This window comes from Gossypium arboreum, chromosome 2 (assembly GCF_025698485.1).
Source record: "Gossypium arboreum isolate Shixiya-1 chromosome 2, ASM2569848v2, whole genome shotgun sequence".
NCBI lineage: Eukaryota > Viridiplantae > Streptophyta > Magnoliopsida > Malvales > Malvaceae > Gossypium > Gossypium arboreum.
The window spans coordinates 61,894,092-61,922,080 of record NC_069071.1 but is presented as its reverse complement, the minus strand read 5'-3'; the positions used below and the strand labels follow the sequence as shown (position 1 = coordinate 61,922,080).

The window sequence follows — 27,989 nt, the reverse complement described above, 5'->3', positions numbered from 1 at the left end:
GTTAACACGCCTTCTCTAGGACGCGTACTTATGGAAGAATGCGGTATTCTTATCACCCATTTGTAGCCAATTAGCACAAGCACGTTGCTCCCAATACCTCTCTTCCTTATCTATCTTCACATTTAGATGGAGTTTGACCTCGACAATTTCACCCAAATTCTCCTCTAACCTCTCTTCACAATTTAATTCTTTCAACCTTTTATTAAACCGATTCACCTCTCGATTTCTATTATGCCTGATCTTACCTACCCAAACTTTCAAGCCCTTAGTAAGATTCACCATGCGATTTAAGAAAGAGCTAGAACTTTCCTCCCACAGCTTTCTAATCTCCGCCTCACAAGATTCCTCTAGAGTCCACCAAGCTTTGAAATGAAACCTGTACGGTCTTCTTCCCAAAACAGCATTCTCCGTTTCAATGAGTAATGGAAAATGATCTGAAAAAGAGTACAGAAGATGTTTCAAAGAATAAGATAGAAAGAGTTGGAGCCATGCGTCTGTAACAACTCCTCTATCGATTCTTTCTCTAATATTTTGTTCCATTATTCGCCCCCTTTCCTATGTGAACCATGCACCTGAGAAACCTATATCCTCCAACATACACTCTTCCAAAGTTCTACAAAATGCCTCCATCCGAGCCTCTTCTCTTAGTAACCCTTCTTGTTTTTCATGAGCAAAAAGAATCTCGTTAAAGTCGCCCCCTACAAGCCATGAAGCGAATTATTCCTTCTCAATATCCAAAGTAACTCTCAAGTTTCTTGTTTATTTGTGACCTCCGGAGTACCATAGAACCCGGTAAAACGCCAACTAGAAACATCTTCAACAGTTTGAATTTCAACGTCAATATGGTTCTTTGAAAAGCTCTTTAAGTTGACTAAATTACTACCATTCCACCCTAGACTAAAGCCACCTCGAGAACATTCAGAGGGAATATTGATAAACCATAAATATAACATGTTTTAATCCTATGCTTAGCATGTTTTTGGATGATTTATTATCTAATTTAGTGAATTTGATGCTCTTAATCCTTTAATTTCATGTTTTATACTTAGGAGAGCATAGAGGAACAAAAGGAGCAAAAAACGGGACAAAAAAAGGACAAAACGGGCTGATTTAAAGATCCACATGGCCAAAATTATTTCCACATGGGTTGAGCACACTCCCATATGAGACACACGGGCTGGGCACACGCGCATGTGGCAGCTCGTGTCTATATCGCTCCCTATTTCCCAAACACTCAGAAAAAGCCAATTTTTAGGGTTTCTGAGCATTCTAAAGTTTATAAATACATACTAGAAGAGGACCTAAGGGGAGACACAGAGGAAAAAGTAGAAATTACTAGAAGAAAGCCGTTGGAATCATCTCGAAAGTAGATCCACTTCAAGATTGAAGATCTTCATTCAAATTTCTCTCGAAGTTTATTTGGGTTTTTTTATGTCTTATTGTTTTTCTAAATTTGAGATGTTTTCCTTTGACATTGTGAACTAAACTCCCTAAATACCTAGGGAGGATGAAGCCTACGATGGATCTTATTATTTAATTATCTGAATTACACGATAAATACTTGTTCTTAATTATGTGTTCTTAATCCTTGCCTTAATATTTTCAATGTGACATCCCTAATTTGACCCTAGTCGGGAAGTGGTGTCGGAACCATTAAACCGAGTCTTATAAGTAATTAAAAGTTATATTCTATGTTTATGATGTTAGCAAATGCATGTGTGAAAGTTGCATGCATTAATTTGATCATTTCTATGTGAATTTATTAAGATGGACTTACATGAAACATTGTTGAAAGGTGATAGGCCAATCTTCAATGGTCTAATAGTATATGCATGCAAAAGAATGGTTTTGCATGTCAATTTACCCAAAGAGAAGGAAGTGGCCGGCCATGGTGATGAAGATGGGCAAAAGAAAACATGTCTTAAACATGTTTTGCTAGTGGTGGATGTTAGAAATAATAAAATAAGAGCATGGGTAAAGAAATGAAAAAAAAAAATGAGTGTGGATGCTTTCCCCCCCCCCTTGTGCCGTACATGAGAGAAACAAAAACAAAGAAAAAAAAAAATTTTGTTCATCTATTTTCACTCTCCTTTTGGCTTAAAATACTAAGGATAAGGAAGGAGTTTTGCTTCATACTTGGTTTGGAAGAGGATTAGGAAGAGGTTGGCTATACTTGCATCAAGAGTAAGGTATGTTTGAGGTTGTGCCATGAGATTCATGCATGTTTTTGGTTGCTAGATTGATGTTCTTGTTAGCCCATGGTTCAAATCTTTGTTATGTCATGGGAATGGAATTCGGCCCAAGTGGATATGGTGATAAAGCCATTGCATGCTAAGTGTGAAGCTTGATGATGATGCATGCAAAGATGGATTGTCTACTCTTGAAATTTCTTTGTAGCCATCTTGAGTAAGACTTTGAGTTTTCTTTTTTGTTTAACCATGATTGAAGTTGAAAGGGGCATGATTGTGATGTATTCGGCCATGATGCATTCATGAGCATGGTTCATGCTTCTTGCATGATAGTTAAAATTTGTGTTTTGGATGGCTATGGGCACCTTGAAATTCGGCCATGCACATATATGTATATATATGTTTGCACATGATGTTTTGGTTATGAAGTAAGTGATGAATATGTTTGTTTAAAGAAGAAAATGTTGAAGAATGTTTGTGAAATTGCAAGTATAATCGGCCATATGAGTGCTTGATGCTATATTATAAGTATTGAGCCACAATATGTAAAACATTAACTAGTAAAATGCATGCTGTTTTTTTTTTGTGTGGTATTAAGTGGATAATTGGCCTCAAATTGGACATGTATATTCGGCCTTAGGTAGCCTATTGATGGCCTTAGCTTTTCCTTGATGCTTGAATGAATTGTATTGAATTGCTTGATGTAGTATAAAATGTGCATGACCATTGTGTATTCAAGCTAAAGGGTGGCCATATGACCATTTAAACTCCTTGTCATATTCGGCCATAAGCTAGCATAATGAGGTTTTAATAAATTAAATTTGTTTGAATTAGCTCAAGAGCTTAGAGGGCCACAATTGGACAAGGGGAAGGAAAAAGTGATCGAATAGCCGTAAAAGCCGTTCGACAACATCCGAGGTAAGTCCTCAAGAAGTGACCCTACTTGAATTATGTGAAATGAAATATGGATGTGTAATGATTATCGATTTATGTGTGTATGAGTATTTGAATGATACCGGGCTAAGTCCCAAGGCGATTATGCTAGTGATTACCTTTGTGTTTGAGCCTTAGTAACGAAAATGAAACATGAATGTCTAATGATTATTGATGTATGTGTGCATGAGCAATTGAATGATATCCGGCTAAGTCCCAAGACATTTATGCTGGAAATTATATCCGGTTAAGACCGAAGGCAATTGTGCTAGCGGCTACATTCGGGCTAAGACCGAAGGCATTCGTGCAAGTCGTTCTATCCGGCTAAGACCGAAGGCATTCGTGCACGTGGTTATATCCGGTTGTATTCCGAAGAAGCTTGGGCTGGAGGTGAGTGTTGGTTGCTGTAATAAATTCAATTAGTACGCTCAAAAAGCCCAAAGAATAAGGTATGTTTATATGTGCATTGGAAAAGTCGACATGTTTGAGCAACATTCGCTCAATCGACTAACGAATATCAACTATTGAAGTGGTTGATACCTTGTGAAAGTATATAATGATGAAGTGTGAAGTAAGAATGATTATGTGAATGTGTATTAATGAAATGATGCATTTGGCTATGTGAATGTATTGCTTTAATTAAAGCTGATTTTATTCCTTGAGACTTACTAAGCATAAAAATGCTTACCCGTTGCTTTGGCTCTCTGTTTTATAGATTTTGCTCGATAGCAATCGGATTCGGGATCATTAAAGTCGAAGTCATCTACACTATCAAAGCCTCCATTTTGGTATAATTTTGGTTGAACTTTGAAATGGCATGTATAGGACTACCCTTGTCGGTTCAATTGTGTTGTGATGTATATGTGTACGGCCATGCGAAAATGGCTCGTAGAAGTCAAGTCTGAACTTAGACCATTTGTGATTTGTATATATATATATATATGGTTTCATGATGTAATTATGGATTGGAAATGGGAGTGTTGGTCACATGATCAGCCATTGAATGGCTAAAATGGTCATAGGTGAACCTATGTATGGCAAGACTAGTTGGATCATGGAGACTACAAATAGATAAGACCTACCTTGAAAACAGATGCTGGCAGCAGCAGTGGAGTGGTTTTGAAAAATCACCAAAATTTGTAGGAATGGTATTAAATAGTGAATAAGTTATGTAAATGAACCTTGATGAGTCTACTTTCATATGGAAGAAACGAAACGGTCATAGGAGTTACATGTTAAGAGATATTAATGCTATTGTGAGACAGGGCCAGAATGGTTTCTGGGTCCCCTGTCGCAACTTTAAAAATTTACTATAAATTATCCAGAAAGAATCAGGAGTCATGCCTTATATGTACAGATTCCATTTTGAGTCTAGTTTCATTAGAAACAAACGGCACCAGTATTAAAGCCCTGTACAGAGAGATATTCAAGTTGTAACGCGCAAAGGTCAGAGCAGTCGATCTCTGTAACATGGGTGACTTTAACTAATAAACTGTACCAATTGGCCCGACCAAAAATTCTAGAAATAAATCCATGAATGGATATATGAGTCTAAATTCAGGGAAAATTTACGAAAACAGTTTCCGAGTTTTGAAACTCGAGATATGATTTATAAGGCGACAGTGACGCAGTTTTCCAGCCTGACTGGAAATGTCAAATTGATGGGCGAAACATGTGGATTTGGCTTGTTAACCCCTCGTGTCCGACACCGGCGATGGTCTCGGGTTCGGGGTGTTACATTCAAGATATTAATCCAAGTTTGATGTGCTTATTTAGTGGAGAAAAAGTCCCTATTTAAGAGTAGATCTAGCATAATTAAGCGGATTTGCATGTAATCTTAGAAATAGGATGACATGAATCTGTCGAATTAGAGTCAAATCTAATAAGGGAATCCATAGATCGAGTTAATGCGACGATAAGGGTTTTAATTAGAAAGAGATTTCAATTAATCAGCCTAGAGTCAGTTGTTCTTAGTCTCAAAAGAGATATTAACATAATTTAGGGATTTCTACGGATCAAGACAAGTGAATAAATCGTTTGATTCATAGTCAGAATAATAAGCTTTGTTGTTGGCGATAGATAATTCTGATTGAGTTATTAATATGTTTTTTTATAGAAGGAAAAAATAGAATTTGCAAAAAAAAGCATTAAATTAATCATTTTATTATAAAGCAAATTAATTTCTATATTATTTAATTAACTTTTAAATGTTTCTTGCCATAAACATCAGGCACCACCGACATTTAAAATAAATTTAAATTAAATGTCACCTGAAATTAAATCAAAGTAAACAACTAGTCAAAAGATGAAAATTGCTTCTGTATTTATTTTAGGATAAACTATGTTTATTGTCCTTCAACTTTAACTAAAATTACGTTTTAATCATTTAATTTTCAAAAATTACATAATTTTCATTAATGTTATCAATTTGTTACGTTTAACGTTTAATTTTTATGAAGATGATGTGACATTTTATTTAAAAGATTAATAATAAATTTAGCTCTGAACTATAATTAAGGTATCAATTTAATACTCTTAAAATTTTTCTTAATACTAATCCAAAAGAATTAAAATAATCTTAAAAATAAATATGAAAATATTAATTCTTTAAAAATATATTAAACTTTTTAAAAGAACCATGTTAGTAAAAAGATAGATATAAAATCCCACTTTGATACCTAAACAATTTTTTTGACATTTTGGCACTTAAAGTTTATTTTCGTTAACAGTTTTAATTCTTCTAATTTAATCCTGTTAATTTTTAGAGTAGATATTGATGTGGCCCAATCAAAGTGCGTGGCCTTTTTCCACATCATATAAATTAAAAATATATTTATTGAAATTAAATTTTAATTAAGGAATTATTATTATTTATTTCCTTCACCCAACTCGTTTCTCCATACCTCATTCTCTTTCTTCTCCCTCAGCTGCAGTACACAATACTTGTTTGCATACTTGTAAGTTGTAGAGAAAATAGGGCATTCAAGCTTTTGCAAAGATAAATTTTAATATGAAAATTAAGACTAAAAAATTCAATGAACCGGGCGAATAGGTATTTTTCTGCATTCAAAGCTTATAGCAGAGAAAAAGACAGTGAAAGAAAGGACAAATTTCAAGCTTTTAATGGTAAAAAAAAATAATTAAATGGTTAGTAAATGACCATCAAATTTTAATCCAGGATGCTAATCAAGAAGCTGACAACTTGGCCAAGTTTGGAATTGGAAGATCGTCTCCCTCCCTTCTGCAAAATTCAACTTAATGCTTTTGCTTCTACTTTCCTTCTCCGTTTTGACTTAAAAGATTCCCATTTAAAATATATTAAAAAAGTTTAATATATTCTTTTAAAAATGGAATATTTTCTTTTTAACATGTTTTAAATTTTTTAGAATCATTCTCAAGAAAAAATTTAAAATATCAAATTGAGATTTTAGTTATAGTTCAGGGCTAAATTTGTTGTTAACCATTTACATTAACATGCTACATTATCCTCTTAACCTAAGTTAATGGGACCAAAATATAAAAATTCAATAACGCTAGTGGCAATTATGTAACTTTTGAAAATTGAGTGATTGAAATGTAATTATAATAAAATTTAAGGACAATTGATAAATTTACCCTTTATTTTATTGAAAGACGCTTTTGAGAAATTATTTTTGGAAAATATTTTTTAAAAATTTAATATTTTTCGAATGATTCTATTTAAAATATTTGTTTCTGATTTGAATTATTTTTGAAATTATCTTTTAAAACTTTTTCTTAATTAAACAAATATTGTGTAAATTATATTTGTTACATAATATTATAGAAACATTTTTTACAACTAAAATTTATTTTATAATAAGATGAAAATTTTATAATAAATATTAATTTAATAATAATCAATCTATAATTAAAATTTAATCTGAAATTATATATATTATATGATATATGAATGCGGAAAGAATCATTATTTATATTTATATTATTAAAATATTTATATTTTATATTATAAAAATATTTAATACTAAATATTTATGAATTATAATATATATTTATTGTAGATACAAAATTTCGTTGGAGCCCCAAACGAAACGATCAGTTTAATTTCAATTTTAATTTTTAATTTTAAAAGCTCACAAAATCACCAATTTATCCACCTATTTACACTCTGTGAAGCTTGCTTGATGAATTTGCAAACGGAGAACTCTCTAAATTTGATTTGGATTAGATTTATTTTGCAATTTAATTTTGAACTCTTTTCTTATCTTGTCAAATTTATTTTGAGCGTTTCTTGTAGTGGATTTGAATGAAATTGATTTGGGTTTATTTGAAATATATATATTTTTATTTATGAGCAGGAGAAAAGTTTAAAATTTTATAAAAAACAGATATGGTTATAAAATAAAGAGAGATTAGGAGAATAAAAACAAAAAAATGGAGAGAATAAAGAGCAAAGAAAATATAAAAGTAATAGAGAATGTACTTTATTAATCAAAAGGGTAATTATAATGTTTTATCGTAGTCTCTATTTATAGGCATAAGAAGTATAAAAGAAGTAGAGATTTAATTTAATAACTATTAGAATTTAAAATTTAAAGTATATTAAAACTTTATCTTGATAATGATGGACATCCACTTAATAAGATATTCATAATACTCCCCCTTGAATATCCATTGATAGATAATGTGCCTCATTAAAACATTATTAGGAAAAATCCTGTGAGATAAAAACCTAATAGGAAAAAGAGTACACATATGCATACTATGTTGCCTCATTAAAAAAAACCTTACTAGAAAAACCCAATGGGACAAAACCTCAGTTAAAAGAAAAAGAGTACAACGCGTATTTACTCCTCCTCATGAAAACATCAGATACTTTCTCATATTCTACATTTTCAATCTTGAATACTAGTTTTTCAAATGACTATTTGAATGTATTGCTAGGCATTTATATTACCATTCTTTTAAAAGTCATGAGTGAGGGAAATTTGCGGGAAATATATTTTGATCTCTTCAAGAGATTCAACAATAATCATAACAAACTTTAATCATGATTCTTTTGTAAAAACACAAATAGGTATTTTGGATCATTTTATAATCATCTTTCAACTACTATTGACTAAGTCAAATTTACCACATTCAATTATTTCAATTCATATAAATGAATAACTTCCCGAGAATTTCAATATGCTTCTAGCATTCTAAATCCTTTAAGGATTTTAATATAAACTTTACTATATAATGATTCATAAAAGTTATAATAATAACTATTAGACGCAAGTTAAATTTTTTATAAATTGTCAATTTAATAATATATCTAAAGGTTTTTACATTAACCATAAAAAGAATATTATACCTTTTCATAATCAATGCCAGGATTTAATGAAAAAATTCATATTTTTATTTCGTTTTTGCAAAACTACTTCAATTGCACCCTCACTGGCTTTATACCTTTAGATATTTGGACTACTGGTCCAAAAACTCCACAAATTTAATTGTACTTGAGTTGCGTATTTCTGTTTTGATTAATTTATCCCATATTTATATTTCTCAATAGATTTATTCAAGATTCTTCTTTTATTTCATTATTTCAATAAGAATATCACATGCAAAATCATTGTCGACCACTTTTATTATTCGGTTCCATATTTGCTCGAATTGGCATAACTTATCGAGATATCTTATTTTCACTATTTTAATATTTAGTTTCAGGTACCTGAATCTCTTCTGGAGTTTTACTTATTAGTTATTTCTTGGGTCTCTTCTAGAACACCCGCCTCCATTATATGACCATCTAGAAGAATTTTCATCTTTGGAACCGATCAATCTATTATTTATTCTAATTGATTGTCCTATTGGGACTTTGATTTCAAATTAAAATATTAGATGGTATATAACACTTGGTTATTCTCATTAAGTTTGAGTTATCCTTATTGAACTTCTGGTTCAAATTACTTTCCCTATAACTCATTACAAGTTATTATTTCTTTCCCCCTAATGTCAGGAAAACTATCGAATTAAAATTGTAATCACAAATCATGTCATAATTGAACCTCGAATACATTTAAAACATTTAATAATATAAAGAAACTTGTAATTAATATATATTCCCAATTTTCTTTGAGGATTCACTCATCTTTGTGCGCTGTGGTGGAGCAATTAGAACATATACGCACATTCAAAAATTGTAAGATGAGAAATATTTGGCTCTTGACCAAAAATCAATTATAATGGGGAGTATTTATAATCTATTGGCTTAATGTGTACAACATGTAAATCAACATAATCTCATATTAAAATAGGAAGTTTAGTTCTCATAAGTAATGGTTTAGACATTAATCAAAGGTGTTCAATCGATAATTTCTCTAAACCATTATGCGCATAAAATAATAAAATTTTACAAAAGTTTTTCAAACTCAATCAATAAAAGACTAATATATGAATTGTCTTAATTGCATTATCTGAAATTAATTATTTAAACAAGCAATCTTACAAACGATAGGTTGCAAATTAGTAACACATATATGATTATTTTGTAGATGCATCTACTAAAACCATATAATATCAAAATCATCTACGTGGTGGATGAATGGACACACATTCGTTTCAGAAATGCAAGACATTAAATCTCAACTCTAGCTAGTGAGATTCTAATAATCAATTTTTCATTAAGAACAAGCCACATATGAGAATTCTTTTAAATTAAAGAATCTTCTGGCTCTTTAATGAATGTCCATATAAATTCTTAATTAATTTTCGCATCATATATGATCCATGATGGTCTAACTAGTCACGCCAAGTGGTGAATGCATTTGTATCAGTAAACTTCTGGTTTACTTTAACATGTATTTCAATTGTACTAAATTGTAACAAATTGATAATTTTACTACCATTCTTTTTACTTTGTATCCACATATAAGTGTTATTATGATATTTACTACTGGAAATATCTAAATCAATGTGAATATTATAAGGTCACTAAGTCAACAAAAAAAATATAATTTCCAAATAATTATATTGAATATTCACTTCAAGGAATATGCAAAAATCTTCAAATATCTAAAAAAATTGCAACTTTAGGTGCACCCAACCATAACATGCTCTAGATGGAATTATCATATTTTATTGCTCATAAATAGATCTTTGACAGACAAATATTTTACTTTCAATCCCTTAACGGAGATGATGACAAAAGAAGATCACAAAGATTATAAAATAAATATAAATTAATAGCTCAATCCTCTTTTTTATCCTTTCAAAATAAATATTTATAACAATAGTGATTCATATGAAATATAATATTTTTCTCATTCACAATCTCAATATAAGATCCATTAAAATATCTTTTAAAACCAATGGATTAACCATCACAAAATATTAATATATTAGCTCTTCTAGAGCTTTTGACTAATTTTGTACCATCAAATATTGAAATGATATTTGTTTGTTTTAGTATTAAATAAGATAAATACTTTCTATCTATAATGATAGAATTTATTACAACTTTCTATCCTTTTTCAAAGAATATTAACAGAAACAAAATATTTAGGGATATACCATATATGTGGCCAATAATATTTCATATCATATTGATAACATAAGTTATGTTTGCCTTTTGAAGAGTTATCTTGAGAACTCTCATTGTTCTCTTATTTATTACTATGTTCCCACTTTTAGTGGTCCATGATAATATCTTTTATTTTCTTTATGTTTACATTTATTTCGATGAATGTAACAAAATTAATAGGACGGAGTTATAAACATCTCAATAGATTCGTTATTTCATAACCACCATCGCAAATATGCGTGAAATTTCAAATCAAAATTTGAGGATTTTTAACATCATCGTCATCACTAGAAGGTATGAGATCGTTCGAAAATATTCTTAATTTCATATAGATAACGGTATCAAATCTTTCACCATACTTACGAACAAAAAGTAAAATAAGTTAATCAAAACAATGATAACATATAATGAAAGAATAATGAAAAATAATAATCAGATATGAAACATTAAATAAAAGAAACTTCTTGTAAAAACTTTGCATCTTACCGTCAAAGAAATTGAAAATCATGGAGGATAAATTTAATCGTCGATAAAATGAACTATCACTTTGAGCAAGATCGTACTAATAACATGTTATAAAATAAAGAGAGATGGAGAGAATAAAGAACAAAATGTAGAATGTACTTTATTAATCAAAATGGATGATTACAATACTTTATCATAATTTTTTATAAGCATAAGAAGTATAAAAGAAGTAGGGATCTAATTGTAATAACTATTAGAATTTAAAGTATATTAAAATTTTATTTTAATCATGATATCTATTCAATAATATATTCATAACAAATACAATAATAATCGAGATTTTTAGAAAATATATAAAATATTACAATTTATCAAATTATAAAAATTAAAATCAAAATAAAAAAACACAAAAAATATCACAAAATTTCCCTTCATTTTTTTTTGCAATTCAATCCCTACACTCCTATCGCTCCTGCCACCGACTACCAACTCTCACCAGCCACTCTACATGTCTCTACCAAGCAATCCCTGTAGCCACCCTATGCCATCTCCATCAATCCATTATTCTCCCTCCCCATAAAACAACAAGAAAAGTGGATAAAGGGGAGGCGGGGCGGGATTTTTTATTTTTATTTTTATTTTTGCTCTTTCTCAATCACCACTTTGGTGGGCTCCTTCGAATTTTTTGATCACTCTCGAACTCTATTCTCAGCTGTGAACCAAACCATTCTCTCTCCACCTTCCAACACCAACAACTCTCACACTTACCTTCACCATTGCCACTACCAACCTTCAACCATATCACCACTGTCATACCCCCATTCGACCCCCATTTTCAACATCACTCACTTGACCATCCTAAACCGAAACCCCAACCTTCCCAATATCACCATCTTTGTTCACCCTCAACAGCACAAAATGCCAAACAAAATAAAAACCGAAAACACAGTTAAAAAAGAAGAAGTGAGAAATACTCTTTGTTAAGAGAAAAAGCCAACTGAACCTGAAAGAACAACAAAAGTCAAGAGTAAAAATCAAAGTCTAAAGAAAAAAGTAACAGAGGAAATGAATAGGAGACTTATCTCTGCCAAGCCATGCATAAATGAGCTTAAAGCGACGATTTGAGGATCCAAAAGATAAGCACTGTCTGCCTGAGTGTAGAACAACATACCCTAAAATCACGTTAGATAAATGGTGAGTGGTGGAGATTAGGTTAGAATAAGTCCAAGAGGTTTTCTAGACTTAAGGGCTTTTTTTTATTCGAATCCAGATGAAAGATTGAAAGAGGTGGAGGGGAGCTTCATTTCAGTGGTGCCGACGAATAATTCAATGGAACTTGTGGTGGTGACTTCGTTGAAATCTTGAGGCATAAAATTCTTTTAGATTTCTAAAATAGAAATAGGAATATTTAGTATATATTTTCATTTATTTTCAAGAATGACAAGGTAACATTTTGATCGTGAATCCATCCTTATGCTCAGTTAGATTTCTTTGATTTCTATTAAAAGCAAAATGCCCTTTTCAGAATAAGTACATCAATTTTCCTTTTATTTCAAATAAAACTCAATATTTTTGTATTAATCTATAAATTTTTGGAGACATTTTTCTTCTTAAATAAAACATGATTTACTCTAAAAACTATAAATAAATATTTCTTTTTTCATTTTTTATTTCGTATTTTTAAAAAGTAAGAGAACACGTGTACAAGCAATCGACTCCTAAATCTAAATTTTTCTATGAACTATAATGAAAACCTAAAATTATATTTTTTAAAATATAAAATAAAAATCTAAAGACAGTTTTGGAAGTATCTGAACATACTAAAAAAATTGACAATAACCTTTTTTTCTTAATTTAAACTTTCTTTTTTTAAAGTTAACTTTATAAGTTTGAGTTATTTTCTATGACATTAGCAGCTTGTTTGGTAGAATATAAAGAACTTTTATTTAGGCTTGATTCAATGGGTCTACTATAATACAATATTTGATTCATTGTAATTTGTTATTACAAATGGATATATTTAATTTTTATTCTCAAAAACATTGAATGTCATTTCTAACTCTTCTTACTAAATTGTAATTAGAAGTATTGACAAATAAAGAAAAAAAAATCATAATCTCTCATTTCTACCCTTTACCACTCTCCCTCACCAAGCATATTAAGCCACCACACCTTTAATCCTGTTTTCTCATTCTCGTTAAATTTCAAGTATTTTCTCTTCTTTTTTTTTTTTATTTCCTTTTTATGTCTTCCATTTTTCTTTTTTTTCTTTTTTCCTATCAGAACTTTGATCTTTATCATTTTCTTTCAAAATAAAGATTTGGATATCTTTCATTTTGTAATTTAGCGATTGATTTTCACTTTTTTTTGCTTTTAGATAATAGTCATTTTTATTATATTTGAATTTGTTTACAGGAAAAAAAATAGTTTTTAAGTGATTGTTTAAGCTTGAAAATATCTACTTGTTTATGTAGATCTTTTTTCTTTTTTTGGTTCTTTAGTTTTTGTAAAACAAAAATTGGAATTTACTGGTTTCTATTTGATTATTTCCACCATTTCAGGCCTTGAGTATCATCATTTTTTTTAATGTTAATTGTATATTGGATCTATATATGCTAAACTTTTAGAGTATGTTAACAGGGGTTGTTGCTAATTTTTCTTTGAATTACTTGACTTCAATCCCATTATTTTGCTTTATCAATTGAGTTAAAACTCTTGTCTAAATTGGGGATTCAAAAAGGGTTTTAGGGAAGTTCTTGGGTTGCTTTGAGAAGGATGGTGAAAAAAGAAGAAGGGAGAAAGAGGAAAAGACTTAGGAAAATTTCTTATTTGTGCTCATTTTCTTTACTGATCAAATTGAGAGGGAAGAAGGGAGCCGTTGCATGTTAGATTTGAGCTCATTTAGGAGCTGGTTTCTTAAGAGATTTGGTAAACATTTTGAATCTTTCCTTAATCCTAGATGTATTGTGGAAATGGAAAGTTTGGAGAAGGGAAAATTTGCCCTCCCAATTGTGTATTAAGATGTTTATATATGTAAAATAACCATTCAATTCTTTAAGTTGAAACCATTATGTGTTAAACTTGTTTCCTCTTGAAATAATAGAATGGTTTGTGTGTTTTAGCTAAAGGAGTGGTTGAAGGTGGAAACAAGAAGGGGAAAGATATCAACCAAGGGTAGGCTTAGCTACTATTTTTTAAGTTTTTAGAGGATGTATGTCTAAACATTCATGCTTAATGGTTAGTGTTGCAGGTATTACACGGCCTTTAAGAGTAATTTAAACCAAGTTTTGGTAGTTAAAGAATAGTGAAATGGTTGTTGTTTGTACTGCTGATTGAAGAGGGAAAATTGTGATTTAATTGCCTTATGTTGTTGTTGCACGTTGCTTAAATTGAAAAGAAAACTTCTTTTTGTTTAATTCCATGCCATCACTGTGATTACTATTCGAATAAAAGGGACATTTACTAATTTAATGCCACATTTAAATTGTTGTAGGAAATTAATTTGGGAAGTTATAGTAAGCTCCTTAAATTCCTTTTAAGCATGTTAAGTGACTAAATTGACATGCATGGTTCGACAACTTTGGTATGGTTAAAAATTTGGTCATAAACTTAATTGTTATATGTTGTTTAAGTGAGGTAAGTTCTTTAAGGGAAATTTGTTTAAATTACCATATTAAATTAATGGTTATACTTGTAAGTTTTTTTTTTGAGAATTTTTCTAGTTAGAATTTGTTAATTAACAGTGAGTTACGACTGCTAAGGTCCTTGAACCTTTAGCTTTTGATTTTGTGCAAAATTTTATTAATTAATAGTCTAAAAATTGTATGAAGTAGCAAACCAAGCCTTAACTTCATAATTTATTTATGTTCTTAAAGTTGGACATGCTCTTGTCATTCAATTGAGTTTAATTATTCTGATCATTTGAAGTTTTAATGATGTCCAATGCTGGACATTTTCATGTCATTTTGTTGGACTTAATTGTGTGTATTATATGTAGTTTAATGTTGTCCAAATCTGGACATTTTTAGGATTATTTGGTTGAATTTAAATATTCAAATCATATGAGGTTTAATGTTGTCTAATGCTAGACATTTTTATAACACCCCTTACCCGTATTCAACGCTGGAACAGGGCTTGAGGCCTTACTGGACTTACATTTCAATCATTCATACCAATCATGTCATAAACTTGCTTTCTAAGTTAAAACTTTTCAACATTCAATCAATTCGTCCCTAAAACGAGCCTACGAGGCCTAAAACATGCACTGAAAGTGGTTCGAGACTAAACCGAGAACTTTAGAAAATTTTACAAAAACTTAGAGAATTTTTCATGTTATAAGGGCCACATGCTCGTGTGATTAGGGGACACGCCTGTGTGGATAGGCCGTGTGGTTACACACACTTGTGTCTCTATCCCGTGTGGACTTATTTTTCATTTTGAACCTACAGGGGTTTTCACACGGCCTGGCACATGCCCGTGCCTATGGCCTGTGTCACTCACACGGCCATGACACGCCCGTGTACAAAAACCTTGACATTATATTTCTGACGTTATCAACCAATTAAAGACACACGGCCAAGACACACGCCCATGTCCTATGGCCATGTCCTTCACACGGTCGAGACACACGGTCGTGTTTCTACCCGTGGGTTTACTACCATGCATACTAACTTGCAAATTCAAGGTGCAGGGGACACACGGCCAGACAACATGCCCATGGGGTTGACCGTGGGCCTAGATACATGCCCGTGTGTCTAACCGTATGGACAAAGGCAAGGCTATCTACCAAGCCTTTATCCCACCCTTACATGCACCAGCGTACACAACACTTAACATAGCAAATCCACACAATATTACAAGATCATTCAGCCACAATGTGACATTCAAATGCAAACCCCATTACACTTTAACAACCCCAAAATACACTAGTTCTTTCATGCAACTTACTCGTCCATGAGAATATCATCATTTGCATATATCAATAATGAATATTAGCCAATATCCATGGCCTTATACAAAATGAAGAGTTTCATCCCAAGCCAACATAATTGGCCAAATCAACAAATACACAAAACAAAAAAGTCTAAGTCCCTATACATGCCATACTCTAAAAAAAAAAACTAACTATACCAAGTTCTTCAATTGATAGTGTGATCGATGTCTCCGACGTTTGTTGATCTACGAGCTAAATAGGCAGCACTATAAGAAAATAGAAAGGAAGAAGGGTAAGCACAAAGCTTAGTAAGTTGCAATGTAGATATTCTACAACAATTTACCATGACTTAACGTACTCATAACATATCATACTTTGCACAACATCCATAAGTGGTCGTAAGCATAACTTACTCATTTTCAGCCCTTACTAATCATATAACATAAATTGTGCTCGTATTAAGACTTACTCATTTTTTGCCCTTACTAATCATATAACATAAATTGTGCTCGTATTAAGACTTACTAATCATATAACATAAATTAAGCTTGTATTTCTTAAGTCTCATAGAAGTACCTGTACCACTCACAACATGATCATAAATTCTCTCATTTCGAAATAAACCGTAAATTTCCCGTTGAACTATTTGGAATACTATCGGATATTCAATAAGCCTTAAACATAGGGTAAGATGTCGACGTTATATCCCAGACATGGTCTTATACTGGCTCTCATCTGTCGATGTCGATGCCATGTCCCAGACATGGTCTTACACTGACACATATCAAGCCAATGCCATGTCCCAGACATGGTCTTACACTGACACATATCAAGCCGATGCCATGTGTAATACCCCTTACCCGAGTCCGAGGTCGGGACTGGGTACGAGGCATTACCTGACTTAAATACAAGCATACAATCATTTCAAATCATAAAAACTTGATCGAATTTAAAGCTGTTCAATCTTAGTCTAGAAATTCTTAATATGGGCCTACAAGGCCCAATCACACATTAGAAACAACTCAGAATTTATCCGAACACCTTTGAAAACTTAAAAAGAATGTCACTTGAAACAGGGGCACACGCCCGTGTGAAAGGCCACACGCCAGTGTAACCATTTTTACCTGTCTGTGCTGAAGGCTTGTGTGGTCCGCACAGCCTAAGCACAAGGGGACACGCTCGTGCCCCGAGCCCGTGTGAATTAAATTCCAAATTCGAACCTACAGGGGTTTTCACATGGCCGAACACACGCCCGTGTTTACAGCCTATGTCCCTCACACAGCCATAACACGCTCGTGTTGTAGCTCGTGTGTAAAAACCTTGACATTCTGTTACTGATGTCAGCAACCATTTGAGGCACATGGCCAAGGCACACGCCCGTGGCCGAAGGTCGTGTCCTCCACACAGCTAAGATACACATCCGTGTCTCTGCCAATGTGTTTACTATCATGCATACTAACTTGCAAATTCGACTTGTAGGGGACACACGGCTGAACAACATGCCCATGGGGCTGTCCGTGTGTTACACATGGCCTAGGCACACGCTCGTGTGTCTAGCCGTGTGGACAAAAATAGGCTATCTACAAAGCCTTTTTGCCACCCTTACTTACACCTACCTACAAAGCAATACATACCGCCAATTCACATGGCAACACAAAGCCAATTTAGCCACAACAAGATATCTACTACAACCACATTACACTTTAACAATCTAACAAGAACTTGATTAGTCATGCGATTTACTCATCTATGAAATCATCATCATTTACACTTATTAATAACCAATATCAGCCACCATCCATGGCATTATACAAAATGACTAAAAAGCTATGACAAGCCACTCGTTTGGCCCAAAACAATGTGACTATTACAAACGACTAGTTCCTATACATGCCATAATCAAAATAATAAAACTAGCTATACCAAATGCTTCAGGGGCAGTATGACTGGCTTCTCCGATGTAAGGTGAGGATCCACGAGCTACTTTGGCGGCAATAAAAGAAAATGGAAAGGAAAAAGAGGTAAGGATAAAGCTTAGTAAGTTGCATGCGAATCATGAGTAACTATAGGCTACCATAAGGGATCATACTCCCAACATATCTCGATTTGCACATAAAACTAAGGATTCATAAACACTACTTGCTCATATTGTTTATCACCAATCATACAACATTGGTTTGAATTCACATTCCATAATTCGTGTAAAATACACAAGTAGCCTTATGCATAACTTACTCACTTTCCTCCTTTAATAAACATACAACGTAAATGAACCTTATAACACCCCTTAACCCTATCCCATGGTTGGAACAGGATTACAGAGTATTATCGGTTACTACAGTTCATTTATGATTAATAGAGAAAGAAATGAACTATAATTCAATTTATAAAACATATCGTATCGTCCCTTAATGGGTCATCAAGACTTATAATATATGTTAGAACCAAACTAGAACTCAATCGGAAGCTTATAAAATTTTTCGTACAATTCTTAAAATTTCCTTTAATGAACAGTACCACACGTTCGTGTGGCCTAGGAGACACGCTTGTGTCTCCATAACATGCTCGAGTTGTCACCCCGTGTGACCCACACGGCTTGGACACGCCCGTGTCTTTTACCCATGTACAACACTGACTTATTATTCATGAACAACTAATTTCACACGGCCAAGTCACACGCCCGTGTGCTCAGCCTGTGTGGTATTATTTTCAATTCGAACTTAGTGTAGTTTTCACACGACCAAGCACACGCCTATGTGCAAGCTGTGTGTCTCACACGGTCTGATCACACGCTCATGTGATAGGCCGTGTGGACTCAAAATGAACCTTATAGTTCAAATTTACCAACCCTGTAAACCTTGAATAGCAAGCAATTTAAAATACAATTTTTCAACCAGCCTAAAACATGATTAAACATATCTAATATACACTAAAACCACCAGTACAACAATTTATCATATATATGTTATTAACTATTAAACAAAGAATCTTCAAAATTTATACTTAAATTTTATTTAAATCAATTCAAAATGGACTATGTCATAACATACGCTTATATTCAAAATAACATAAAAAACGACCTAGGTACATGCCATTCCTCAGGATAAGTTACATCACCAAGTATTTGAGTTCGGGAGTTGGCTTGGATGCTGAGACGTTAGTCACTTTGTACCTAGCCTGCGCAAAAAAAAAAAAATCGTAGGCTGAGTATACACTCAGTGGTATTTCTATAAACCAATACTTAACATGCATTAAAACATAACATAAATTCTAACAATAAGAACTTTATAAATTTTCATTTAATTCTCCTTATATCATAGTAACATTTATCAATAAAATCATATTCAGTAAGAAAATACAGTTTCAATCAGTATCTTTTAGTGTTCAGTACAGTAATTTACCCATATTAACATAATTCAGACTTGGACGGATACGCGGATCCAACCCACACACCTGGATAGTATACAATGTTTCATCAACCGAAGCCGGAATACACCGTAACAGTAACAGTAGCGGTACACAGAGTACCCCATTGGAACGAATCCAGAACAATAACAGTAGTTCACACTTATAGTGCCTCATTGACACAAAATCGAAATAACCCTGAACACTTCCAATCCTATGGCATGCCAACTATATCCGACTAGCCCGACACTATTAATAGGGTTTTCATTTCACTTTCAAATTTAATAATACTCACCTTTAATTTACTTACCATACATAATAAAGTAATACATTCAGCATTTAATTTAAAATCTTAGTTTATAGAAATACAAATCGTAGTTCTCGAGTTTATTCGTTATCTTAGCTCATTTTCTCTTTTCCCTTCTTTGATGACGTTTCCGGTGCTACATTAGCTATGAAAGAAATTAACATTTAAAATCATCAATACATATCATTTAATAACACACTCTTCTATTTTCCATGTAACTTTTACATAAATTCCAATTTAGTCCTTCCACCATAACCGTTCTTTCTCTTCAAATAAATCTCATATTTTCATTTAATACCTCCTTTAAACAAGTTTCAACTCTTCATATTCAATATAAAACGTCAATTCTAAATTTTTTTCAATTTAGTCCCTCAAACATAAAACTTATATCTCTTTTTACAATTCAATTCTTCTCCCACTTCTAACTTGAGTTTTTATCACTTTATCTCATGAATCATTCAATTGTTCAACTTAATTAACATCTAAAAATTCAATAACTTTCTAAATTTCAACATAATTCAAGTAGAGCTTTGTTCTAAGATTCCAAAAACCTTCTAAATTACAAGAAAATGGACTAAATTGACTTACCAATATAGCTTCAAACCTCAAAACCCTATTTTTCCTTTCTTTTTCTTTCCCTTTTTCTTTCTTTCTTTCCCTTTTCTATTTTGTCCCTCTTTCTTTTTTTTTCTATTTCTTTTATATACTTTAATTTTTAAATTATATTATTATATTTTAGTAATTATTATTAGTATTATTTATTTATAATATAAGTAAACATATGCTTATACTACACATGTATGTATTATACTTTATACACATGTAATTAATTTTTACCACACATTTGTCACTTAAGGTTTATTTACTAATTTAGTCCTTTAACTTTTTTTATTCTTCAATTTAACTTTCACACTATATTCAATCTAATCCTTTCACTAAATTAACTTTAATTCAAGCTAATTCACTTAACCAAAGTCTAATTAACTACACTACTAGCTTCGTAAATATTTCTAATAAATATTTATGAATTCATTTTGTTGAAATTATGACCCAAAAATTCAAATTTTCGATACCCGTAAACTTTTGGTCGTTACATTTCTCCCCTTCTTAATAAATTTTGTCCTCGAAATTTTCCTGAAAAGAGATGGGGATACTGTGATCTCATTGTATCCTCTGGTTCCTATGTTGCTTCTTCAATATTATGACTTCTCCACAACACTTTTACTAAGGGAACTCGTTTATTACGTGATTCCTTTACCTCATGTGTTAGTATTTTAATCGGTTTTTCTTTATATGACAAATCAGGTCGAATCTCTATATCTTCAGTTGAAATCACATGAGAAGGATCAAATCTGTATCTTCTTAGCATAGAAACATGGAAAACATCATGGATCTTCTGTAATTCAGGAGGCAAAGCTAAACGGTATGCTACCGGTCCAATTCTTTCTACAATCTCATACGGTCCAATGTATCGTGGACTCGATTTACCTTTTTGACTGAATCTCAAGATTTTCTTCCAAGGAGAGACTTTAAGAAATACTTTGTCTCCAACTGAGTACTCAATGTTCCATCGTTTGAGATCTGCATATGATTTCTACCTGTCAACAGATGCTTTCAATTTTTCTCAAATCTTTTTAACAGTACTTTCTGTTTCTTGAATCAACTCTGGACCAACCACTTTCCTTTCATTTAATTCCGTCCAACATACTGGTGATCGACATCTCCGACCATATAGAGCTTCATACGGTGCCATTTGAATACTTGATTGGTAACTATTATTATATACAAATTCAGCTAACGGTAAATAACGTTCCCAACCTGATTCAAAATCAATGATACAAGCTCGGAGCATGTCTTCTAAAATCTGAATAACTCGTTCTGACTGTCCATCGGTTTGTGGATGAAAAGCTGTACTAAAATGAAGTAGAGTACCGAGAGACTCATGTAATTGTTTCCAGAACCTCGATGTAAACCGTGGATCCCGGTAAAAAATTATTGATACAAGAATAGTATGTAGTCTCACAATTTCTCGAATATAAGTTTTTGCCAACTTTTGAAGTGACCAATTCATTCTGACTGCTATAAAATGAGCTGACTTTGTAAGTTGATCAACAATCACCCACATAGCATTTTTCTTACTTGCTGATAATGGTAACCCGGTTACAAAGTCTATTATGACACAGTCCTATTTCCATTCAGGAATATTAATAGGCTGAAATAAACCAGTTGGAACCTGATGTTTAGCTTTAACTCGCTGACATGATAAACATTTAGCCATATATTCTACTATATCTCTCTTCATACCTGGCCACCAATACAGTTCTCGTAAATTACGGTATATCTTTTTTCCTCTAGGATGTAATGCAAAAGAACTATCATGTGCTTCTCGGAGTATTAATTCTTTCAATTCTGAAGTTGTAACAGTCCGGTTTAGACCCTAGTCGAAATAGTGGTTTCGGGACCACAAATCTGAGTCTGAAAAATATTTTAATATTATTTTTCTGTGTCTGTGATATATGGATTTGTATCTGTGAAATTTTTGTGATTTAATTTGTCTGTTTCTGTGCTTGATTTTACAAAAAGGATTTAATCGCGTAAATGATAAAATCTGTATGTCAGATATTCAATGTGTTTAATTGGCATGGCTTTGGATTATATGGCCTTATGTGGAAATTATTCCATTGATTTTTGAGTGGTCATAAATGACCTTGTCTCATGTAATTTATATGTTTATTAATGAAGGATATAAGGGTAATTCATGCTTTAACATGAATTAAAGAAAACAAAATTCATGCATGTGTTCATAAAACACCTATTAGAACCGAAAATCAAGGAAAATAAAAAGAAGAAAATCCTTTTAGGTTTTGGCCCTTGTTCATCTTGATTAAGGTATGAATTTTCGTCCGTTTTTGATAATTTCTACGTTTCTGTGAGCGTTGCTTCGTGTTCTTCAAAGCCCATGTCTGAATTTCTATTTCTGCTAAAGATTTCATGAAATGCCATTGTTGATATCATGAGCTTTGTGATGTTTTTGGATGAATTATGAAGGCTTGGTAAATGATTATCATGTTTTATCTTTGGACTTTTGATGAAATAGAGCTAATTGGGCTAATTTGTGAAAATGAGGTTTTGAAGGACTAAATTGTGAATTAAATATGTTATTTGGGCTCGTATGGAAGCCATGTATATTCGGCCAAGCTATAGTCTTAGTGAATTTTTCATATTGGTGATTTTGTGAAAAATGGACTAAATTGTTAAAGTGTGAAAATGTAAGGGCTAAAATGTAAAGTGCCCTAAATATGTGTATATGGATTAAATTGAATGAAATGAATGAAATGAATGATTGAATGATTGAATTTGTATTGTATTAGATCAAGAACAAAGAAAATCGGACTTAGATCGGGGGAAGTCCAAAATAGTTGAATAGACGACTCTTTTTATTCGAAATCCGTCCGAGGTAAGTCAAATTACAATTACGTGTTAATTGAAATAAATTCTGTACATATAAACTATAATCTGTATTGGATGGCCTTAAGAGCCTGATAAATGGATTTTGAATAAATTCTGATAATATGATAGTATCCGAAAAGCTCTGTATGTTTCTAAAGAAAAGTTGACATCTGTCTGAGACATCGTATAAGACCGTGTCTGGGACACAGGCCTCGATTGAGATTTATGTATAAGATCATGTATGGGAGATTGTCATCATATTTGATTTCGTGTAAGACCCTGTCTGGGACAGAGGCATCGATATTGAATTACATATAAGACCACGTCCGGGACGTCAGCATTGTACTTGGTTATAAACATCTATATCGTTTCTGAACAATCTGATGATAGCATATGAAATATGAGTATATGAAATGTATAATCTATGCAAGTACGTTTGTATCGTACTAAATTTCTAAATATGAAAAACTCTGTCTCCGTGAAATATGTATGGAATTGGAAATGAAGCATGACATACATGTAAACAATGGTGTATGGTTAAGTATGAATTATTCTATGAAATGGTTATGAATCTATATGGTTGAATGGTACATATATGCTTTAGTAATTAGACCAATTGTATTTGGCTTACTAAGCTCTTTGTTGCTTACTCTGTGTGTTTACTGTCTATTTTACAGTTATCATAGCTACTGAAGGCTCAGGGATAGTTGAGGATCGTCACCACACTATCGATCTCATTTTGGTACTTTTGAACGTGTATATATTTTAAAGTATGGCATGTATAGGCTAGAAGGTCTATGTATAAGTTTTGATGTGTATATATTATGCCATAAGAGTTGGCTAACAAATGACAAGTTTGTGTATGGTTTTGGTGTATGTTTGTAATGTGTTAAGTTCTAATGTGTTTTGGTCATTTTTAAGCATGGAATTGGTTGGAAATTTTGGTATTAATGTTGTATATTATTACTTGAAGGTTTGGCCCCAAGAGAAGTGGCAAATTGGCTTAAACCAAGCCTGCATTGTGCCACACAGTCAGGGTATACGGGTGTGCCTTGTGGCCGTGTAAGAAAAGCAGTATTCTCCTGAGAATCACACGATTTTGACCCACGGACATGTCATATAGCCGTGGGCTAAAGTCAGTAGCTAGCTAAGTATCACACGACCATAGTACGCGGGCGTGCCTATTGGCCTTGTGAAAAAGTCAGTATAGGACCTATTTTTGGCACGGCTGGTTCGCATGGACGTGTTTAGTGCCTGTGTGTGACACACGGCCTAGTCACACGGGCGTGTGACTTTAACTGTTTGATAGAATTGGTTATGTTCTGAAAATTTTGAATAGGTTTGGTTTAGTTTCGATCTTTCCTTAAATGTATGTTTTAGGTCTCGTAGACCACATTGTTGAATAAATTGGCGATGAATGCTTCTGTATTGATAATATATGATATCTGTGATTCTGAATTGGTTTGAAATGTTCTGTTTGTCTGGTAATGCCTCGTAACCCTAATCTGATGTTGGTTACAGGTTAGGGGTGTTATAGAAGTAGTTGGAATACAAAGTCGATTCTGATATCTCAAACAATTATGCTCATTAATGCTAAAATTCTCTATCATATCATTCTGCACCATCTCTCTTTTCTTCATTAGCTTTTCATATCAAACATTACTCGTTTTTCTCTCAATTTAGCTAGAAGAATTCCATCATCAATAATACTGAGTCGTGCAAACATTGCTATCAATTCAGTTGCAGTTTTTCTACTCAATGCATTAGCTACCACATTAGCTTTACCCGGATGATAATCAATAACACAATCATAATATTTTAGAAGCTTTATCCACCGACGTTGTCTCAAATTCAATTCTTTCTGTGTCAGAAGATACTTGAGACTTTTATGATCAGTGTAGATATAACACTTCTCACTATATAGATAATGTCTCCAAATCTTTAGAACAAAAATCACCGCTGCTAATTCCAGATCATGAGTCGGATAGTTACGTTCATGTGGTTTCAATTGTCGTGAAGCATAAGCAATTACCTTTCCATTTTGTATCAGTACACACCCGAGACCATTTAAGGAAGCATCGCTGTACACAACAAAATCTTTTCCCGACTCCGGTAAAGTCAATACTGGTGCTTCTGTTAACATTTGCTTCAACGTTTCAAAACTTTTTTGACATTGTTCACTCCAAAAAAATGGAACATTCTTTTGTAATAACTTTGTCATTGGTAAAGCTATCTTTGAAAATCCATTCACAAACCTTTGATAATATCCAGCCAAACCAAGGAAACTACGTACTTCTGACACATTTTTGGGAACTTTCCACTGAATTATGGCTTCAATCTTTTTTGGATCTACTCTAATCCCATCTACTGATACTACATGACCAAGAAATACAACTTCCGATAACCAAAACTTACACTTGTTCAATTTCCTATACAATTATTTCTCTCAAAATATTTGCAAAACAATTCAAAGATGCAGCTCATGTTCAGTTTCAGACTTTGAATATACTGGAATATCATCAATAAAAACCACTATGAATTGATCCAAATATTGCTGAAAAATCCAGTTCATAAGATCCATAAAAGCAGCCGAAGCATTTGTTAACCCAAATGGTATCACTAAAAATTCATAATGCCCATACCGTGTATGGAATGTTGTCTTTGGTACATCACTCTCCTTTACCTTCAACTGATAATATCCTGACCTTAAATCAATTTTTGAAAACACAGAAGCTCCTTTTAGTTGATCAAATATATCATCAATGTGAGGTAACAAGTATTTATTCTTCATAGTCACCTTATTTAACTGTCGGTAATCAATACACAACCACATCGAACCATCTTTCTTTTTAACGAATAACACTGGAGCTCCCCAAGGTGACGTACTAGGTCCTATAAACCCTCGGTCCAATAAGTCTTGTAGTTGTATCTTCAACTCCTTCAACTTAGTAGGTGACATTTGATATGGAGGTATTGACACTGAATCTGTTCCCGGGTATACTTCAATCACAAATTCAACTTCCCCATCAGTAGGTAATCCAGGCAATTCTTCAGGAAATACATCAGGAAATTCACATACAGTTTGAATTTTACAGCACTGACTCTCAACCAAATCAGAATTAATAACATATGCTAAGAAAGTAGCACATCCTTGATAGATGAGCTTATTAGCTTTAATTTCAGAAATAACACGAACTGATCTACTGGTCTGAATACCATTTACTTCAATCTGATCACCATTCTCATTTTGAACAGTAAATTTCTTTCTATAACAGTCCAAAATTACTCCATGTTCTGATAGCCAATCCATACCCAAAATAATGTCAAAGTCGCTGAATGGCATAATCAACAGATCAACAGAAAAGATTTTATCCTGAATCATTAATGGACATCTTTGACATATCTGATTCACTAACATAGTTTTCCCTAATGGACTAGACACTTCTATCATTACTCTAGACAATTTAGGTTTTAAATTTCTCGTCTCAACCAGTTTTGTATTAACATAGGAATATGACGATCCTGGGTCTATAAAAACATAAACAGACTCTAAATGTAATAAGAATATACCTGTCACCACATCGTGTGCATCTCCTTCTTCTCGAGTTCTCACAACATACGCTCGGGTTGGGGCTCTTACTTTAGATTGCTGTGTGTCATTTTCACTAGCTCTTCTAGTACCTCTTCTAGAGATTGGACCACTTCGGCCTGACCCTCGACCTCTGGAAGCAGATTCAGATCTTTGTGATATCGTTGGTGCTGCCTTACTAATCTTCGAACAATTCTTTACAAAATGATCAGTGGATCCACATCGGAAATAGCCCCCAATTAATCTTCTACACTTATCTCTATGCCTATTCCCGCAGTGTTCACACTCTGGAATTTCAGTGTTCTGATTTGGGCTTTTAACACTACCAATGGATACAGTTGTCTATTTTCTTCAACTTCTGTCACCTCTTTCTGATCTAGAGTTGAATCTCCAATTACTTCGAGATTCTTTTGACCATTTAAGTTTTGGATTTGAACTAGCAGTTCTAGGACGTTTTTCAGTCGAACGAGCAACTTCAGACTTCTTATTTTTCCCTAGCACCTGTTCAATCATCTTAACTCTTTCCATTAAATCCTCAAATTCAGTAATTCGAAGTGGCATCAACTATAGTTTAAATTCATCACACAACCCTCTCAAAAATCGTTGGCATTTGTTAGCTTCAGTCGGTACAAATTCAGTTGCATATCGGCTTAGTCTCAAAAATTCCCATTCATAATCCACTACAGACATTTCGCCTTGTTTCAGTGTAAAAAAAATCTTGTTTTCTATCTTCCATGTACATTCCCCCTAAATACATTTTCTAAAATTCTCTTTGAAAGAACTCCCAGCTTATTTGTTCTTCTGATAGACTTTGAATTACTGTCTCTCACCATACATACGCTTCTTCTTGCAGTAAGGAAATGACATACGTTAGACTTTCCTGTGGGGTACATTTGAGTTGCTTTAAAATTCTCTTTGAAGTTTCCAACCAAATTTCAACTTTTGACGGATTATCTCTTTCAAATCCAAAAATTCAGTAGCTTTATATTTACGCAGTTCTTTAAGCGAGGCTCGTCGTGTAGTAAGAGTAGTAGTCGTTGCAGGTATGGTTCCCACTGCTTTTTGAAGAGCATCAACTATTATTCAGAGTAATTCTATATTATCTCTTTCACTAGTACCACCCCTTCCAGTATTTGATGGTTGATTACCTAACAGGTTTACACTTGGAGTTG

The 27,989-nt window shown here is 32.7% G+C and overlaps 1 protein-coding gene across 1 annotated transcript; it reads right to left on the bottom strand.

Annotated features, from left to right (window-relative positions):
- Positions 1–15: 15 nt before the first annotated feature.
- On the bottom strand, positions 16–11,947 carry LOC128284377 (uncharacterized). Its single transcript, XM_053022390.1, has 3 exons — positions 11,902–11,947; positions 573–698; positions 16–434 (listed from the first exon to the last, which is right to left on the bottom strand). Exons 1-3 carry the CDS (start codon positions 11,945–11,947, stop codon positions 16–18), a joined length of 591 nt encoding a protein of 196 aa, XP_052878350.1.
- Between the last annotated feature and the right edge of the window lie 16,042 nt (positions 11,948–27,989).